This window comes from Glycine soja, chromosome 6 (genome assembly GCF_004193775.1).
Source record: "Glycine soja cultivar W05 chromosome 6, ASM419377v2, whole genome shotgun sequence".
Lineage (NCBI taxonomy): Eukaryota > Viridiplantae > Streptophyta > Magnoliopsida > Fabales > Fabaceae > Glycine > Glycine soja.
In genome coordinates, this window is record NC_041007.1 from 41518908 (window position 1) to 41540791 (window position 21884).

The 21884-nt window shown below is 28.8% G+C and overlaps 2 protein-coding genes across 4 annotated transcripts; one reads left to right on the forward strand and one right to left on the reverse strand.

Annotated features, from left to right (window-relative positions):
- Positions 1–210: 210 nt before the first annotated feature.
- Positions 211–14112, reverse strand: LOC114416978 (TMV resistance protein N-like). Of its 3 annotated transcripts, XM_028382032.1 has the most exons (6): positions 13493–14112; positions 12148–13246; positions 11613–12050; positions 10484–11440; positions 10110–10392; positions 211–475 (listed from the first exon to the last, which is right to left on the reverse strand). In XM_028382032.1, exons 1-6 carry the CDS (start codon positions 13993–13995, stop codon positions 372–374), a joined length of 3384 nt encoding a protein of 1127 aa, XP_028237833.1. In that variant the 5' UTR covers positions 13996–14112; the 3' UTR covers positions 211–371. The 3 variants fall into 3 exon arrangements, with proteins under 3 accessions (XP_028237833.1, XP_028237832.1, XP_028237834.1); XM_028382031.1 differs by lacking the exon at positions 211–475 and having other exon boundaries at positions 9564–10392; positions 13493–14104; XM_028382033.1 differs by lacking the exons at positions 211–475; positions 10484–11440 and having other exon boundaries at positions 9564–10392; positions 13493–14109.
- A 2205-nt stretch (positions 14113–16317) lies between these two features.
- On the forward strand, positions 16318–19358 carry LOC114416982 (NAD(P)H dehydrogenase (quinone) FQR1-like). The gene is made up of 4 exons (XM_028382036.1): positions 16318–16472; positions 17291–17384; positions 18084–18346; positions 18789–19358. The coding sequence occupies exons 1-4, from the start codon at positions 16450–16452 to the stop codon at positions 19051–19053; spliced, it is 645 nt and encodes a 214-aa protein (XP_028237837.1). The 5' UTR covers positions 16318–16449; the 3' UTR covers positions 19054–19358.
- The last annotated feature ends 2526 nt before the right edge of the window (positions 19359–21884 follow it).

Sequence of the window (21884 nt, forward strand, 5' to 3'; positions counted from 1 at the left end):
CAGTAAAATATTATCCAATTTTACCAAATTTTAATCACAGTTTAATCATAAAATTAACTGATTGAACAAATAAACCAATCTCATAAGATCTTCAAAACATTGCATAAGGAAGAGTATTGAGCATGCATGTCATTTTTTTTTTTTCAATTTCTGTTAAGTGCCCAAGACAAAAGGGTACAGGCTAAGATTTTCAAATTCATTTAGCAATAATCTCCCTTCTGCTGAGATTATTCCTTTCTTTCTTTTTCCTTCATTTTGTTCAATTTCCCCAAATTTGTGCTTCCTAGCCAACGATTCTATATCCCCTTTATATAACCAGCGATATTCGAATTTCTTCACCTCAGCATATGACTCTTTCCTCTCTCTCTCTCTCATCCTCTATCATATTTCAAAAGAAATCTTCCAAGATATTTGTGCTTGAGATGGAATTTTTCAATGAACGTTTCTCGATCAAGAAAGAATAGCCACATGTGATCTGATTTGTCTAAAACAAGTTCTAGATCTACATCTCCATAAAAATCCACTGGAATATCACCAGAATCAGGATATCTCCGATCTGGACCTGAAACCCCCATCGCTGAGATTGTTTCTTGAGGTACAACGAATATTGTACAAAACGCAACGCCAATCCAATTATGGTCATGCATAACAGGAGATGCGTCTAAGCTTACACAATTTCCCTCATGCTCATTATTGAACCACCTTCGTATTTCACTTCCTGGACTAACACTTTGAACCAACTCATAGTAAGGGAAAAAATTCCCCTGGTACAGCAAAGACATCTATATGTTATTTCCTGATTCCTATACACAAAAAAGGAGAGAGAAAGAGATGAGAGGAGCAAAGGAGGAACATGCAAACCTGCAAATTTTGTATCATCCATGAAAAAGCCATGTCAGTGCAGCGTTCCCTATCAACTAATTCTGGGCAGTTAAACATGTATAATCCTCTTTGTCCTATTTCAAAATACGATTCATCACCTGGAAAGTCAATCCGTGAAGGGAGCTCAGGCAAAGATTTCAACTGCTTGCAATGTTGTAACTTTAAACAGACCAGTTTGGAAAGCTTCTTGAGGTTGGGAAGTGTAGCAAAATTGTTACCACTTAAAACAACCATATTAAATTGTTCATTTTGGATTACTAGGTTATTTCACGGTATCATTTATGAATTGTAATTATATTTAATAAATTAATAAAAGATTCCAAATTTTTATCTTCATTATTTGTCTTATCTTGTATCTTTTAAAAAATTTATTCCTTCTAGTTTTAGTAGTCTATATTCTAATGTAATGTCGTTTTGTTTAAGTATTTGGATTTCTTGTTTAAGATTCTTAATTTCATTTTGTAAATCCTTTACAGTAATTTGCTCACTTTGAGTTTTAAACCTAATGTATATTTCTTTTATATTTATGGGTTGAATTATTTATTTTCACCTTTCCTCATCCTTTTGAATTAAATCATTTAATTGGTGGAAAAACTCATTTTTTAATGGTGACTCTTCCATCTTATCTATTATATAAATTAGTGTAGATGTTTGATTCTTTTACAATTTGTACAGTTACAGAGTAGGATATAAACGGTAACCTTCTTTGTGACTGTCTTGGTTACTTTGTTATCCTTTGCTATACTATCCAACTCCTGCAATGACTTAAGAATTTTTATTTATTTATAAACCAAAAAAGAAAGGTTGTTGTACTTAGTAAATTTAGTCCCCGTACCTTCCTAAATTCAAATCAAAACTTTATTGGGCCTAGTCAAGGAAAAATATAAAAAATAAAAAAGCTTACATGTAAATAAGTGATACTTATAAACAAAGCCTCTTCAACAGCAGCCACCCAATTTCCAATCATTGTAATTTATAAGGCTTCAATTTCCCTCCATTTCATAATTTCCAATTAAACAGTTTATTTCATTTAGCTAAGAATTCTAACCAGAGAGAGAGAGAAAGAGGATCAACAATGGCTGTCAAAGTTTACATTGTGTATGCATTTTTGCTCTTTTTTTATTAGAAAATATTTTATTGCTATACTCTGTTATCCTTCTCCAATATTTCTCTAATTTTCTTTCCCTCAATTTGTCTTTAGTGTTATTTCCTGCTATATTAAAAATGATTTTTTATTCACCGGGTTTCTTTTACTCTTTCAACGGGTTCTTAAATTTGAAGTCTTTCAAATTTTAAAATTCTTTCCACCTCCTTGGATTTCATGCATTTTTTTTAAATCTTGTTCCTTAGTTTCATTTCGTGAATGAGTCATTTGACTTGAAGTAGTACAATATTGCATGTCCAAAACCATACAAAGTCTTATTCAATGATGACCTTTTATTTATATAGATAACAGAATAAATCACTAACACATTTGTTTTATTTGATTGATTACATTAGTATTATTTTGTTTATATTATTAATTAAGAGTTATTAATTATTTTCATATTATAAAAATTTATTAACTAAAAAATATTTAATATATAAATCTTTTTAATTTTATTTTATACCATTTTATATATTTTTATTTTGAATAGTTTACATGTTTTTGTTTCTATTTTATGAATTTATAATTAAATTTCATAAATTAATAGATAAATTATTTCCATATTTTTTTTAAAATTTATTTTAAGGTACATACTATTTTTATTCTAATTATTAATGTAAAATTAAAAATACTTATATATAAAAAAATTAATTTATAAATTTTGTTAATTTGAGAAAAAAAACTTGAGTAATGATACATAAAAAATAATGTTAATATCCTTAACTAAAGAAAACAACTGTATTATTGTCTTTCTATGAATAATTTTTTGTTAATCATTAGAGTAAAAATAATTTATATATTAAAATAAATTTACAAAAATAATTATGTACAAATTTGCATATTGATTTATGAAATTTAATTATGATTGGTAGAATAAAAAAATGTAAATTATTAAAAAATATATATATAATGCTATAAAATAAAAATTAAAATATTTATATTAAATACTTTTTAATTTATAAATTTTTGTAATTTTTTTAAAAAATTAATAACCCTTTTTTAATGATAGATAAAAAATAATATTATTTTTTATTAGTAAAGTGATGAGTTCAATTTCTATTTAGAAACTTTTTTATTTTTTACTTTATTTATCTTTTTCATATAAGTGTCATCAACAACCTACATAAGTTCAACGTCATTTTTAATATGTCACATCAAAGTCAATATTTTACTTTTGCTTATCAAACTAAAATTATAATTTAGCCTACAAGAAAAGGTACTCCTATTTTTTCTTTTAATTATTGGAATTTTGAAAAAAATGTTTTTATTTATTTATTATCTGCAAAGTTAAGTATTACATTAATTACTTTTTATCTATTATATTTTTACTTATCTGTTATCTTTTAATTTTTAATTAATTTAATCATACATTTTATTTGTGAAGTGAAAAGAAAAAGAGGTAAAATAAAAAACTTCACAACTATCTTATTAGATTCAAGAAACTTTGTTGTATTTTTTTAAAATATAAAAACCTTAAAAAAAACATATGAAAAGGAGTGGAGAGAATATAAAGATAATTATCATCAATAATAACACTACATCAGTGGTAATTGATATTAAAATTTTTAAAAAAAAATATAAATAATTTTATGTTTTAATATTACAATCACGAGTAAGGAATAATAGAAATTAAGATAATATTATAAATTTTATTTAAAATATCATCATAAACAAGTTGATTAATAAATAATATCACAAATCATATATATAAACTAATATTATATATAATCTTCAATCAAGTGTAAATTGAATAAAAGTAACAAGGAATAGTGAATACAAATAATACTAATTTAACATAAAAACAAACAAACAATACTACTAAAGTAATACTGTAGTCTTATGAAAAAATATTAATATAATATTAAGATAATACTCTAATGTAGAATGTAGGAAAATGATATTCGTATCAAATGAAGTCATGCTATATTTTAATACATTAATTTGTAAACTTATCCAAAAAAATTACATTAAAAATTTTAAACTCATGAAAAATAAAATGGGACTTGATTAGTTATACGATTATTGATTATAAGAAATTTCTGCCAATACAAATACTATTAAACAGATAATTCTTCATAATTGTATTTCGATTCTCTTTTTGAAGACAATGTGGATTAAAGCAGGAAAAAATGAAAATGTTTATCACACATTTGGTGAGAATGAATTTTAGCACAAAAACAATTTCCGGCAAAATATTATCTAATTTTACCAAATTCTAATCACAGTTTAATCATAAAATTAATTGAGCAAATAAACCAATATCCTGAGATCTTGCGGTTCAATTTTTATTTAGTCTACAAAACATTGCACAAGGAAGAGTATTGAGTATGCGTGTTATTTTTTCTAGAAATATATTTTAAAGTGACTAATTATAAAAATAAATAAATTTATGCATAGATAGTAATATTAAATTAGTGTAAACTTTTATATTTATTTTATTTAATAATTTTTTCTTAATATTAATTCAACATGTAAAAGTAAATATTGCAAATAATTTAATTTTTCATTAATGTGAGAAATTATTGATTTTATTAAAATATACCAACGCTTATTAATGAGTGTTAGTTCTAATTAATATGGTAATAGTATAATGATCTCTTTCATCCCCATTACTAACTTTGTTAACGTGACTAATGAGAAGTTTAATGTATACTCTTTTTTTTTCCTTCAAATCACTAATTTTATTGACCTGGCAACAACTTGATATTAAGAAGATCAAGTTTTATATATTATAAATAGATCCAACTTGTTCTAGTCATTTGTCAAAGTAAGGACCTCTAACACTTTTCTGTGTATAATTAGAAAAGAGTTATTAATTTTTTTCAAATTATCAAAATTTAACATATAAATCTCTTTAATTTTATTTTATATCACTTTATATGTTTCCATTTTGAATAGTTTATAAATTTTATTTATATTTTACTAATTTATAATTAAATTTCATAAACTAATATCTAAATCTTTTAAATATTTTTTAAATTGATTTTAATGTACAAATTATTTTTACTCTAATTATTTATGTAAAACTAAAAATATTTATTTATTAAATATATTTTTTTATTTAACAATTTTTTATAATTTTAAAATTATTAAATCTGGACTAATGATACATAGAAAATAATGTTAATATAATTAATTAAACCAAACAAGTGTTTTATTACCTTTTCTATGAATAATTTTACATAAATAATTTGAGTAAAAATAATTTATATATTAAAATAAATTTACAAAAAAATTATCTACAAATTTTCATATTAATTTATGAAATTTAATTATATATTGGTAACATAAAAATAAAAATATGTAAACTATTCAAAATAAAAAGATATAAAATAAAAATTAAAAAGATTTATATATTAAAAAAATTAATTTAAAGATTTTGATAATTTGAAATAAAAAATAACTTGTCTAATGATAGAGAAAAATAATATTAATATATTTAAATAAACAAAGCAAATGTCTTTATGATTTATTGTTTTGTTTATGAATAAAAAGTTACTAGCTAGTTCAATTTATATTTAGATCTTTTTTTTTATTTTTGACTTCATTTAATTTATTTCAAAATAAGATCCAGGTTAACATCAATATGTCACATTAAAATCAACATTTAACTTTTAATAATCAACATACAAAAAGTAGTAAAATTACAATTTAACCTATTATAAAAGGTACTCCTTCAATTTTTTATACAAAAATGACTAAAATTACAAAACATCGTAGGATTTTATGTAACAAGTAAATAATCCTATGATTCGAGTAATAATAGTGTGAGGACTTTTGAGAATAGATATAAGGTTTTGTTTTGCTAGACCACTATGAAGTAGTACAAGATTGTGCCCACAACTATTTTGGATCGTTGGGCTCCAAGTAAGCTCAAAATTAACTTCAAATTTGACTTAGACTAAAAAAGAAAGAAGAAAAGGAACTCAACTATATTGTTTGGTTAGGATTTTTTGTTAGTAGCGCCAAGGTTTCAAGGTAGACATTGTTTTGGAATTATGTCTTGTTTTTGGAGTAGTTTTGTCAATAAATTTAGAGTTTATCAGATCTATTTCTTGTTAATCGTTATGCTAAACATATGAAATTTTTAGTTTCTGTTTTGTCAAGTTAGTCTCATTCCTTGTTATTATTGAACAGTGAGCCATGCAAATTCAATAAAATGAAGAGATATGACATTTTCTTTGTAGATGAACTCCTTATGTGTTGACTTTCAAAGTTAAACTTGTGTCTATCAATAGTTTTTGTTAGATAATATTTTCAATCATCACACCACTCGTGAGCTTGATAAGTGTCGCTTGCTAGCTATCATTCATTTCCAATAATTCTTGCTTGATGTCCAAGGCCCAGCATTTGTGGCCTAGGATGGTTCTTGTGAATTGAGAATAAATCTTAATTATAAGAGTGTAATCTTTGACCAAACAAAAAAACAGTGAAATATTCTTTCAACAAAAATAAAAAAAACATGAAATCTTCACGCATAAAAAAGAGAGTGAAATCTTGCTTGGAAAATTCTTATTTCATAAGACTATTTTAGTAATGAGAAGGTTTGATTATGTTTTCATTCTCTTAATTTGAGTTAATATGATTTTAATCCTTTTTAAACTTTGTTAAGCTAATTCAATCTTCATAACTTTATCAAGGAAGTTTAGTTCAATTGCTTAAGTATAGTGTGTGAGTTGTTGCAAAGCCACTAATACTTGTCTTTGTCTTTGATTCTTACAAATAAAAAAATCTTTATAACTTTAAAATTAAAGAAAATATAATTTGTCATAATTTTTTTACAAACCACATATATTTTTCATTAAAGATAATCTTGTTCAAATATATAACTTTATTATGAACAAAAAAAATCTCTTTCCGAATATTTAATGTAATTGCTTACTTAAAACTCAAATTTAAGAGTCATGACCACTAATTAAACTAAAATAACCCAAATCCAATTAATTCTCGTATTTAGTGGTAATTCATCTATTAATTTTTCATTCTTTTGTAACATTTTAGAATTGAAAATTTATTTGATAATTTCACGCTGCTTATACCACATAGGATTAAATAATATATGTGTAATGTCATGATTTTATTACTTGTCCCAGTAAGTGTTTTATTTTAATTTCAAGATAAAATTTAAATGTTATTTTATGTTAATTGAGATGTTAGTTAATTTAATTTGTATAACTTTGATGTTTTATGAGTGTTAGTGGGCTTAGACAATTCTCGGTCATAAATTTGGTCACAAAAACATGTAAAGGAGGGGTGGGAATAGAAAAAATAGGTAGTTAGATTGGAAAATGCATCAACCACATTTCTCAAAACCCCTTCAAACATTGAAAGAGCTCTCATTTGGGACATGCTAGGTGCACCCAGCAACATTGCTGGTGCACCCAGCAATTAGGTGAATGGGCAAAATTGCCCTTGTATTAAAAAAATAATTCATTCTTTCGGAAGAAGGTTCTTCCGGTAGAACAATTTATTCTATCAGAAGAACCTTTTTCTAGAGAAGTTACCGGAAGAAGTTCTTCCGGTAACTTCTCCGGAAGAAGGTTCTTCCGGATGAATAATTTGTTCTACCGGAAGAACCTTCTTCCGAAGAAGCTACCGGAAGAAGGTTCTTTCGGTAGAACAAATTGTTTATCCGGAAGAACCTTCTTCCGGTAGCTTCTCCGGAAGAAGGTTCTTCCGGTAGAACAAATTGTTCATCCGGAAGAACCTTCTTCCGGAAGAATAAATTGTTCTACCGGAAGAAACTTCTTCCGGAAAGCTTCCGGAAAAAGGTTCTTCCGGTAGAACACAAATTGTTCTTCCGGAAGAAGGTTCTTCCGGAAAGTTTCCGGAAGAACCTTCTTCCGGAAGATTTCCGGAAGAACCTTCTTCCGGAAGAAGAAATTATTTTTTTTAACGCAAGGGCAATTTTGCCCATTCACCTAATTGCTGGGTGCACCAGCAATGTTGCTGGGTGCACCTAGCATGTCCCCTCTCATTTCTATTCATTTCTCTTGGGCTTTTTCGCTTGATGTTTTATTCTAAGATTTAACAGATTGTAGTTAATACTAATAGATATAAGATTCAATTAAGCTTTCAAGGGACAGCATTCTGAATCTAGATCCCCTGAAGTATAATGTGAATGATTAGAAAAGAGTTATTAATTTTTTTCAAATTATCAAAATTTAATATATAAATCTCTTTAATTTTATTTTATATCATTTTATATGTTTTTATTTTGAATAGTTTACAAATTTTATTTATAATTTATCAATTTATAATTAAATTTCATAAACTAATATCTAAATATTTTACATAATTTTTTGGTAAATTGATTTTAATGTACAAATTATTTTTACTCTAATTATTTATGTAAAACTCAAAAGATTTATATATTACATATATTTTAAAATTTTAGTTAAAAAAATTGATAATTTAAAAAATAATAACTCTTCACTAGTGATAAATAAAAAATAATGTTAATATAATTAATTAAATAAAAAAGTGTTTTATTACCTTTTTTATGAATAATTTTACGTAAATAATTAGAGTAAAAATAATTTAAATATTAAAATTAATTTAAAAAAATGATGTACAAATTTTCATATTAATTTATGAAATTTAATTATATATTGGTAACATAAAAATAAAAGTATGTAAATTATTCAAAATAAAAATATATAAAATGATATAAAATAAAAATTAAAAATATTTATATATTAAAAAAATTAATTTAAAATTTTTGATAATTTGAAATATAAAAAAAATCTTGTCTAATGATAGATGAAAAATAATATTAATATATTTCAATAAACAAGACAAATGTCTTAATGATTTATTGTTTTGTTTATGAATAAAAAGTTACGAGTTCAATTTCTATTTAAACACTTTTTTTATTTTTCACTTCATTTAATTTATTTCAATATAAGTTTCACGACAACATTAAGATGTCACATTAAAGTCAACATTTGATTTTGGATAATCAACATACAAAAAAGAGTAAAATTACAATTTAACCTATTATAAAAGGTACTCTTTCTGTTTTTTATTTTAATTGCTGAATTTTTTAAAATAAAAATGTTTTTATTTATTCATCATCTACAAAGTTAAATATCACATCAATTACTCTTTTGTTAATTATATTTTACTTATTTTTTAATTTTTAATTAATTTATCCATGCATTTATTTGTGAATTGGAAAAAAAAAAGATAAAATAAAAAACTTCGCAACTATTTTATCATATTCAAGAAACTTTATTGTATTTTTTATTAAAACTTAAAAACTTTAAAAATAACACAAAAAGAAATAGAGGGAATATAAATATAACTATCATCAATAATAACACTACATTAGTGGTAATTGATATTAAAAATTTAAATAAATTATAAATGATTTTATGTGTATTACTATTAAAGTCACAAGTAACAAATAATAGAAATTAAGATAATATTATAAAATTTATTTAAAATATCATTAAAAATAAATTGATTAATAAATTTAAATTTTTTATTCCTTAGTTTGACTTCCTGATTCCTGGATCGACTGACACGAGAATTTTAAAAAAAAATTATTTGTACTTTTTTTTAGCTGTCATGCACTAAAAGTAAAAAGGACTGAAAACGAGAAATTGCATCAGTCTCTGTTAAACATTACTCAAACCAAACAAGAAAAAAAAAAACAATATTCTTAACCAACAAAGACAGCTACACAAGCATCCCATAACAACCAAAAACCTTATTTTACGCCACCAAGCTTATTCAAAATTTGAAGGACGACTCAAATGAATAAAATGAGAGAAGAAATGATTCTACAGGCTAAGATCCAAGTTGATTGTGTTTTCCTGGGAGGAGCTTGCATCATCTTTTCTCCCTTCTTCTGACATCATTCCTTCATTTTCTTCAATTTCCCCAAATTTGCGCTTCCTTTGTTCATTATCCCCTTTATATACCCAGCGATATCCGTATTTCTTCACCTCAGCATATGACTCTTTCCACTTTCTCCTTCCATCACATTTCAAAAGCAATCTTCCAAGATTTTTGGGCTGGAGATGGAATTTAAAAATGAACATTTTTCGATCAAAAAAGAATAGCCACATGTGATCTGATTTGTCTAAAACAAGTTCTTGATCTAGATCTTCATAAAAATCCACTGGAATATCACTAAAACCCGAGTAGTACCCATCTGTTTTTGAAAAAGCCATCGCTGAGATTGTTTCATGAGGTACGACGAATATTGCACAAAACGCAACGCCAATCCAATTATCGTCATGCATAACATGAGATGCGTCTAAGCTTACACAATTTCCCTCATGCTCATTATTGAACCACTTTGGTATTTCACTTCCAGGACTAACACCTTCAGATCTGTAAAAAGAATGGATCACCTGCAGAGACATCTATATGTTATTTCCTGATTCCTATACACAAAAAAGGAGAGAGAAAGAGATGGCAGGAGCAAAGGAGGAACATGCAAACCTGATACAATTGCATCATCCATGAAAAAGCCATGTTACTGCAGCGTTTCCTATCAAATAATTTTGGGCAATTAAAAATGTATAATCCTGTTTTGTTTCCAAAATAGCTTTCACCAGTTGGGATTTCAATCCGTGAAGGGAGCTCAGGCAAAGATTTCAACTGCTTGCAATGTTGTAACTTTAAACACAACAGTTTGGAAAGCTTCTTGAGGTTGGGCAGTGTAGCAAAATTGTTACCACTTAAATCTAGCCATTCTAAGCAACTCATAATTCCAATAGCATCAGGGATTTCAACTAAATTACAGAAACTTAGATCAAGTTGACGCATACATGGAAATATTGGGGAGGAAGGCATTGAGCAACTAACTGATTTTTGATGTTGTCTGGAGTAGGAAGATGTTGATTGGAAATGAATAGGAGCTCCATCTATACCAATCTTCTTCAATTGCCCTGCATCCCTTAGTTCATATAATAACTCGGTGTTGTACAGTTTTACACAGCCAGAGAGATTCAGATATTCAAGAGAATTGAGACCTAGTATGCTATTGGGTAAGCTTTCTAGATTTTTGCAGTTTTTCAAATTCAATTCTCTGAGCTTTTCTAGAAAACCGATGGATGGATCAATGCGTTTGAGTTGTTTGCAGTTTTCCATATTCAAATGATCGAGGTTTTTTAGAAAACCGATGGATTGATCAATGTGACTGAGACTTTGACATCCTTCGAGATATAGCTTTTTAAGAATTAGGTCCTCTCCAAACTGTGGCAACTTGATAAGACTTTTGCAATTTCTCAAATTCAGAGAAGTAAGCTTTCGTGAAAGAACGGACAGACCGATCTCTTCGAGTTGTATACATCCTTCGAGATTAAGCCACGCAAGATATAGGGCATCTCCAATATATGGCATTTTTATTAGATTTTTGGAGCCAGAGAGATCCAAACGCCTCAAATTGGGTAGAGGCTACAATACAAGACCAATAGTAGGAAACAAAATTAATAATGACATTCAGCCTTTCTTTTGTTTCTTTAATTAAATAGAGAAAAAAGGATTATCTTAAGAAAGTTTGCCTTTTTATTTGTTTATTTAAATGAAAACAATATAGAAAAATAATAATAATAATAATTGATATTACCTTTCTACCTTCCCAAAGTTGTTTGATGTTGCTTTTAGGTAGAATCAACTCAACAAGTTTGTCCGGCTCAAAACTTGGTGGCAAACACTCAAAAGGATACTTTACCCAAGTAAGATATCCTAATTCATTGGAAAGCTTAGTAAGTGTTCCTGAATAATTGATTTCGTAGCCAGCGTATCTAAATTTGAGAAGTTTAAGGTTACTCATTGTTGATAGAGCATCCACCCTCACTGTTGGAAGAAAGTGAGAGTCTTCTAAGTCAGAGTCTTCTTCTAAGTCATAGTCTTCTAAGTCATAGTCTTCTAAGTCAGAGTCTTCTTCTAAGTCAGAGTCTTCTTCTAAGTCAGAGTCTTCTAAGTTAGAGTCTTCTTCTAAGTCAGAGTCTTTTTCAATGTCATAGTCTTCTTCATGAACTATGGCCTCAACATTTTCTGTTGCCTTGAACATTGAAAAGAGGAAAGAAAATATTAGATATTTAAAAGTATTTACAAATTCTAGAATAATAATAGGACTTTATATTTAAAAATTATTTTACCTTATTATCCAACGAAACTATGTTGAGATCTTTGAAATCCCACAACCTACTCCACTTCCATGGATTCCAAGGTGATTTTTCTCTAACAATATACTTGCCCAAATTGCGCAAAACGTCATGCATTTCAACTATCCTACGCATGGTTATAAGTGATTTATCAACGAGAACTTGTAGGCCGTATTCGGGATTAAATCCACGAAAATCTAGAATTTCCTTCACATATATCACATCATGATCGTACAAGAAACATGCAATATCTAGAAATATTTCCTTGTGTGTATCCTCCAATTGATCAAAACTTATTCGCAACACATCCATAATACTTTTACTTTCTCTTAAGGAAACCAATGCACTCCCCCAATAAGAGACATCTTTACCAAACAAAGATGAGCCCAATACTTCAATTGCTAAGGGATGACCTTCACAATGTGATAGTACATGAGAAGTCAACGTTTTAAAATCACTCATAATATAATTATTTTTAAATGCATTTTTGCAAAACAATCGAAGAGCATCGGTGTCATCCAATGGCTTCACTTGGTAAATAAGATCTGCTCCACGTGCCTTCAATATTTGTTGATCCCTAGAAATTATAATGACTATGCTTCCTCTACCAAGGCGTTCTCGTAACAGATTATTTCTATTCGCAGTAAACATATTAAGCTGTTTATCTTCTTCAACATTGTCAAGAACTATAAGTGCCTTTGCATTGTGTAGCCTCCTCCATGCCAGGTCTGTTCCATAAGATAAATTCCTAATCTTTAGATTTGTTTCATTTAGAGACTGAGAAAGTAAGTCTTTTTGTACACCTGCTGAACCTTCCAGTCGATAAAGTTTGCTTACGTCATCAATATAACAAGAAGAATTAAATTGATGAGAGATTCTTTCATATAAAGCTCGACCAAGAGTGGACTTTCCTATTCCACCCATCCCAGTAATTCCAACAACTCGAACATCATTAACCGGCCCCAGCTGCTTTGATAATGTAGAAAAATGAGATTCCATCCCAACTAGATTATCATTTCGAAGAATAGAAAATTTGCAACCCACGATTTTTTTTATCTTCTGAACAATTTCATCAATCACTGTAGGTTGTTCCCTAAAAGTTTAGAGAAAACAAAGAATGGCAAATCATCACCTAAGGGAACCAAAACAGAGCGTACATGCATAGAAGAAGATAATAACATATATAGTACTTTTTTCATTTTTAAAATATTATTTGTATTAAACATGTATCTCCAGTTTAAAGATTGTAATAAGTAATACATTCAAGATAACAGCATTAGTAAGAAATGATAAAAATATATTGTATATGCACGTAACAAACCAACAGAAGATTACTTACTTATTTCTGATATCCCAACCAGAGAGACTGGCTACTCGTTCCAGAACTTCTCTCCATGTTGTAATTTCCTTCTCTTGGAACCTGGAACTTTGTTGGTGTTGGGCAAAGGCTTTCTCATAGTCTCCACTCAGTTTTCGCACTTGTGATGGATCAACATCATAGAAAATAGGCAGAAGATGTCTGGTAGATGGTTGAAAGCAATTCCAGATATGTGCTAGTTCACGCAGGCACCAAGTTGAGGAAGCATAGTCCTTGGAAAAGACAACAAGGAAAACATGAGACCCTTCAATGGCTCGTATTAGCTCTGGTGCTATGGATTCGCCTTTCCTGATATCTTTATCATCTTTGAAGGCCTCGATGCCTTGTTTTTTCAGAGCTTCAAAAAGAAAAGCGGTGAAGCTGTTGCGTGTGTCTTCACCGCGGAAGCTCACAAACACGTCATACTCAAACGAAGAAGAAGAAGAAGAGGTGCATTGGATGATGGCATTAGAAGCAGAAGCCATTACAATTGCAAAACTGTGAAGGAAGAAGAACAAGTGTTTGTGGATAGAAATAATGTATGAAGAAATATAAATACGCAGAGTTCAGAAATTTCTTGGCAGCTGCGAGGGGTTGTTGTGATGAAGGGAAAATTGTAGGAAAGTGGTTTTGGGGGCATGCATGTGAAAGTGTCAGCTAATAATTGAATGTCAGCTAGTGTACCCACTTGCTATTGAATGAAGACTTGGTTGATGTTGCTGCTTCATCATTTCGTCGGGGCTTCCTATCAAACTATTTTTTTTTTATATTTTTATGTGTTTTGTGACGAAGGGCATTCATGTGAAAGTGTCAGCTAGTGAACCCACTTGCTAATGAATGTGAGAGGGCTCATGTCACATATCTAACGGTGACGAAGGGAGGTTCGTGGAAAACGAGTTATGAATTTCCCCCTAATAATTGAATTCAGACTTCGTTGATGTTGCTGCTTCATCATTTCGTCGATGCTTCCTATCAAACTATTTTTTTTTTTATATACTTTTTCTAATTGTTACCTTCTCAAAATATCTGGTTATTGAGTTTGTTACTTAAATTTAGGTTTTTTGTTCTTAAGCCATGAAATATTGAAATGTGTTATTAAAGGAATGCTGTTAAAAGGATTATCAAAGATTTTTTTTAAGAGGAGGATTATTAAGATTATTTATTATTAAATAAAAATTTTAATTGTGTATAACCTGTTAATGTAATTTTGTAAAAGACATTATTTATTAAATAATTATTTAATATAAATTCAATATTTAAATAATTACAAAATAAGAAAAATATTTAGTGTGTGTTTAGTTTTAGTTGAAACATTATTCATGAGTTTAAAATTGATTTTGGATATATTCTTAAATTGGTTGGTTTAATATTAGAGAATAATTTAAAATTGATTTTAAGTTTAGAATTAATTTCGCGTTAAAGTAATTTTTGGTAATTTTTGAGTTAGATCCAAAATTTTGCCGCAAGTGTTACTCTAACTTGATTTTTTAATAAAAACATCAAAACATAAATTCAAAATCAATTTTAATTAAAATAAATTATATTTAAGATAAATTTTATCCATGATCATTCAAACATACACATTTAGTCCCCCTTCACTGAATTCCTTCTGGATTGGTCCCTCGTCATAGATGACAACAAAAATATCATGTAGGCAACTCCTTTGATGTGTTCTTCCTTCATTTTAATGGGATAAAGTTGGTCACACAGGCAACTTAATAATGTGTAACTTGGCGCACATGACAGTTAAAGTGAGAAGGGAATGTTTAGTAGGGGTGAAAAATAAAATTGGTGAAAATTAACAGAAGAATCATTTTGTGGTGAGTTTTATAAGTTTAGAAAAAAAAATAATATACAGAGAATTCAAAGATTAATTAAATGGCTAGTCAATAGGAATTTCACGGATAAAGTAATTATTAGTACTAATAATGTAATTAGTAGTAGTACGCATTATCAAGTAATATAATAGTAGTGTTAGCACATTTTACCAATAAAAAAAGGTAACAGTAGTTAAAATCACATAATATAATAAACAAACAAGTTATAGACTCGTACACGGCATGAGTGCAGTAAAATTGTACAAATAATATAATTTTAGACACTCTAAGAGATATTAGTCTCTATAAGTGAAAATATTCAACAATTCCTCAAATATTAAAAAAGAAAAAGGGAAATGTTAATTTTAATCACCCTCAAATAGATTTTGATATGCACTTGAGAGAAACATAGTAAATTAGTAATTGTAAATTACCCAAACATAATACATATTTAGTACCCAAAATTAAGAAGCTAATGACAAGCATAATTTCTTATTTGATTACCCAAAATTATATAATATTTATTTTAAAATTAATAAAGATATTGATTGACTTGATGTTTTTTATTTGTCTAAATCATATGTTAAGGGGGAATAATTTTATAACAGTTAGATGCCCACGTTTGATAATTTATGTTTTTATTTAAATATTCCTAAGGTAGAGTTTTTTTTACATAAATAAAGATATACAGAGATTTGTTTCTTTTAAATGTTAGTAAAAAATACTGTTTTTCTTACCTTTTCAACTAAAAGCATTAATACAAAAAAAATGAAACAAAGGTTAAGGTCTTGTTATCCATAAACATTTATTATCTCAGTTTTTGAGTAATTAGATGGAATAACTTCCATAAAATTAATTAAAGTACACGAGTTAATTTTAACATACAAAAAATTCAATTCATTTTTATTCTTCTTTTTCATAGAGTGTATATAGAGAATTTACGGGCATATAAGAAAAGAGTTGTTTTAGAAGAAGAGGACCCAACTTGTAAATTCAACCTATTGCGCTTCCCGCCATTTCAATCATCAACTTCTAACTGTTCATTTCATTTAGCCAAAAGAAAGAATACCAACATAGCAAGAGAACAAAGAGAAGAAGCAAAGAGACCTTCTACGATCATCAATGCCTGCCAAAGTTTATATTGTGTATGCAGTATGCTCACATTTTAACCTTTGTTGTCTCCTTTAATTGATTCTTTATATATGTGTGCACTCGTGTGTTATAATTATAACTTGTTAATCATTATCTGACATGCATGATGCATGCTTCTCAGTATGGAATTTCGTTCATTGGGTTTCTTTTATTTCTTCAATGGGTTCTTAAATTTGAAATCTTTTAGATTTCAATGTTCTTTGAAGATCTTGGTGTCTAACTTTGAAAGATATGATGCATTCTTGCTCTGATTCTGTTTTTCCCTCTGTTCTGTAACGATACAATGGTTTGTTTGATCATTGGGGATGTTGAGAGATTTTCCATAGGAGCCATGAATGCTGAAAGTCTTGTGCTTTTCTATTTTCCCAATTTGCAAGAAAACTTGATTGTGTTCCTGATTCATTGACTTTCTGAATCATTGAACATCTTCTTTGGCATTCCATCATTGCCATTTTCTATAATGAAAGCACATTTCAAAATTGTTACTCAATTAGAAAATAGGTTTTCAGAGCTTGACAAGTTGTAAGCTGTGTACAGATAATATCCATCTACAATGATTTGCAAATATAACAATCAACTAGTTCTTATTTGATATTTAACTTTCCTTTTGTTTTTATCCTTTTACTGATAAACTATAACCTTGGTGTTTGCAGTATCTACCTTTTCATAATGTGATTTTCATTTCCTCTTTCTGTTGTATTGTCCCCAATAATATTGCTCAATTTCCCTTTTCATTTTCATCTTGTACTGAATTATTGACGATGTTTCTATCACCTTCATTTACTGAACGATTTTTTTTTTTTTTTTGCAGGTATTACTCAATGTATGGTCATGTGGAAGCACTAGCTAGGGAAATATTGCGCGGGGCTAATTCTGTAGAGGGTGTTGAGGCCAAACTGTGGCAGGTGTGTATATTTGTTACATTTATCACAATTCCTAATTCAATGCATTCTATTTAGTTATAGCATAAAATTGCAAATAGTAACCAACTAAAGTCCAGTGCTAAACCTTATTCCTCTGTGCCTCTATGGAGCAGATAAATTTCATGAAATTAATCAGCATGTATTGCCCCAGTTGCAGTGGCTCCACTTTAGGTTGATAAATAGTTTTAAACTTAATATCATTGTTGCTGCCATCTGATCTGAATGTCACAAAGTTAGATTCAAACTTTCTGTTAGCTTGGTTCCTTCACTATAACCATATTTTACAATGGCCTTCTGACAGGAGAATTCAATGGCCGTAAGCCCTTGACTGATCTAATAATTTCATGTCCTAAGTTTTGCTATATGTTTTAGCACATAATTCATTTAGGGAAAAATCAATTTTTCCTGCCTTAACGCTTGATGTAACAAAACTTGTGACTGTAATTAATTTGGACACACATTTCAATCATGTTCAATGATTCGAAATCAACTCTATCAAATTTTAAACAAAGTCATCTAGTCTCTATGAATCATAGTATGAAAAAGACTTCCCAAATTTGCTCTTGCTAAATTCTAGAAGGGGATGCAAAATCCTGTTTCACATTCTCCTTTTCAAGAAGGCAAGTAAACATTTGCTCTTGCTAAATGCTGACTATATTGAACATTTCAACCTATGAGCAGATACCTGAGACACTGCCACCTGAGGAGCTTGTTAGGCTGAGAGCACCACCAAAGAGTGATGTACCAATCATTAACCCTTTTAAACTGCCCGTGGCTGATGGTTTTGTCTTTGGTTTTCCAACAAGATTGGGAATGATGGCTGCTCAGTTCAAGGCTTTCCTGGATTCAACTCAATATCTATGGAAAGCGCAAATGCTTGCGTGCAAGCCTGCTGGAATCTTCTATAGCACCAGTTGCCAAGGTGTTGGACAAGAGACTGCGCCGTAAGACCCTCTCTAATCTCAATGTAGTTTCTTAATCAATTCCTATGATATGATTGATGACTGAAATATTGTTGTTAGAAATTTAAGGGAATTCCTCTTGAGCATAGGAAGCCTCTTCTTTTCTAATAATGTGATGTCATACATGATTAGAGGAACAAAACATTTTATAATAAGTTCACATACCTTAATGAAGAGAATGAATTTTGAACTTTTCTTATTTCTATTTGAAGTCATTAAAACAGAAACAAGATTTTTGTATCTATAACTTCAGAAATGTCAACAATTCCAAGAAATTCAGTCTTTTAAGAACACTTCAAAGTGGTTAATTCTTTGGATAAGTTCTAATGTATGTTATTAATGACATATGTAGACTCACATGTTGAACAACAATATCTTACCATTATGCACTAATGAGATTAGAAAATTCTGGAATCTATGACAGGTTTACTGCTATCACTCAACTGGTTCATCATGGAATGATATTTGTTCCAATAGGATACACATTCGGTCCTGGCATGTTCGAGATGAAGGAGCCGAAAGGTGGAAGTCCTTATGGTGCAGGAACTTACACTGGTGATGGCTCTAGGCAGCCAACTGAGCTTGAGTTGCAGCAAGCATTCCACCAAGGGAATCATATCGCCACCATCATAAAGAAGTTCAAGGAAGATGCTCACCCAATTTTTACTCTACACAATAGAGGATATTGATTTGTGTTCTCTGTGCCTGAAATTTTCTATTTTCAGAAGAAAATTCTATGTGCTGAGTTCTATTTTTGTGTTATAGATACACTGTTTAGCGATACTTGCTAATGAGAAGTTTGTTTGTCTTTTCCTTTTGGTTTTAGGCTTAGAAGACACTTGTTCCCTTTTTATGTAATCCCCTCATGAATGTTAGTGCCAACAAACTAGCACATATACATTGAGACATAACAAAAATTGCATAGTTTGAGGAAATTAAACTAGACTACAATATGCTCTGTGTATGCAGGAAGCCACTTCATTTGTCCTAGCAATTGAAAATATACTATGCTAATAATTGGGATATGTATCATTTCAGGTCTAGTGATATAGATTATTGGTTATGTATATACTATTCAAACGTTCCCTAAAGCAAGTTCACTCATTGGAACAAGCAAAGCTAGTTTTATATGAAAAGAGCAAACCTACTTTACCATGCAGCATAAATTTTCATGTCCTTCATTATACAAGTTAGAATATTACATAACTTTTAAACTCGATATTGATTCTAAGAGATAGTTTGCCTATTTTGATATCTACCAAATGAAAATGGCACCTTCTCCCTCAAATTCTATCAGATTCATTTTTGTTAATTTTGTCATCAATTCCCCTCTGCATAGGTTCTCATCACGTGTGCTGTTTAGCAAGTCCTTCTTAAACCTATACAAATATATATAGGCATGATTTAATTTTTATATACTTCATTTTTTATATAAAAAAATCTTTGAGAAAACTATGCACACACACATCAGTATATAATTGAAACGATACTGATTAGACAGTCCATGCGACATAAGTAGGCAGCTGTCACAAAGAAGAGAAATATTCTGATACACATTGATTTTTCTTCACCTTTGATATGAAAAAAAATCCAGTGTCATGTGATTCTCAAAGCTTTTTCGTATTCTTGTCCATTTTTTCCCTTCCTATCATTGGTTTGTGTCCAATTTTCTACTTCTAGCTTTGCGGCATCCAATTCCACCGTTTCTTGGCAAAAGTTATTTGTCTACCCTCATATCTTTTCTCAGCTAGCTAAACTAGCCACTCTCTTCAATTTAAGCAGCCAATTTTTCTGTCATTTTTTTTTCTTTTTCTATATTCCATTGACACAGTCCTTTTCAAACATGATGAAGTAGACAAGACATACACATGACTAGCTCAGAAAACTTGGAATAGAATCTACAGAAAAGTTTGTTGTGACCTTGTAGTATAACTTACTAGAGCATGTTTGGATTAGATATTTTTTTCTTACACTTCAGTTTGATTGATGGAAAAGGACTGATGGAGTTACTGTTTAAATATCTTTTGTAATTTAGATTATAATTGTTAATATAATTTTAACATAATTTAATTTATATGCGCAGTCAATTTAAAAGTCTTTATATTATCAATTAGATAGAAATACCATGAGAAATATGGCCTTTAAGGTAATTACTGCATGTCAAATAAATAAACTTATCATAAATGTATGATAATTTGTGATTAGATAAGAGAGTAAAATTCTTTTAATCATACATTATTTACTCATTTTAAAACAGAAAACAATTTTTTATAATAAGTAAAATTTTAAAAACAAAATCAACTATTACAAGTAACTTGATACCATTTTTGTAATTATTCTATATAAAAGCAATTTTTTGAGACGATTCAAAGAAAATACATCTTATAATCACTTTTGATCTAATATATACAAATATAAATTAAGTTCATTCGTATAATCAATTATAGCAATAATTGATTATATCTGTTATCAATTATTGAAATTATTTGTTTTTCACCGCAGTGATTAGATGAACTTATTGCTCTTTCCTCTGCTCAAGTGCTTATATAAATGCTATACATGATTAGAGTAGAGAAGTGAAAGTTAAGCAAATGTATCTCTCTAGAGTTGCAATGGATGCCATAAAAAGTTGAGAAAAGGCATAGGAATTATGGAATCTATAGAAAATTGATATAGGCCCAAATAATTTGAAGATTCTATTCCTCCTCTCTTTTGGTCCATGTACTGTGGTATCTACGAAATTCATATTGATTAGCAATCATGTTTTAGCACTATGCGACAGAAATTATTAAAAACAATGAAACAATATATCTTATACCAGCTAAAGAACAAAACAGCTCCAAAATAATTTTAAAAAATAAATATATTATTATTATTATTATTGCTCTTGAGTGGCATATTCATGAGAAAAAGGTGCTACAGAATGCTCTTCAAACGGTTAGAAAAACTATATTTATTTTACCATTAATTATTTTCAAAATGAATGCGCTCAATATACGGTTCATTATGTACCTTATAATATATAATTATTACTCCACTCTAATGCTATTGGAGAAGTATAAAGATGGTAACTAATTAAGAAAACAGTTATTGCTAATCCCTCCCATGTCTCTTATTCACTTCTAACAGCTTCTTCCATACTATATACCTTTGTGCCAAATGTTTTCCACATAAATAAGGGAATAGCTTATTCCTCTCATAATTTATTTAAATTAATTGAATAAACTTTGGTTGATGATGAGATAACCCCTGAAAACATAGTTAAATCATGTACGACAGTTTCTCTAGTGAAGACAAATTTTTGTAGAAAATAATTATTAGACTTGAATATAATGTGGAGCCCCATGACAGACTAGCTTTGTTCACATAATAATGGCTAATGCTTAAATGCTTTATGTTAATTTGAATTAGTTTATGTTCTGATCTTGCTAGAGAAGTTTGAAAGTGAGATTTGGTAAAGTACTTTTTGAGCTGAAGGGGTAATTCTTCCTGGCCCAAGACAAAATAGTTTATAATACTC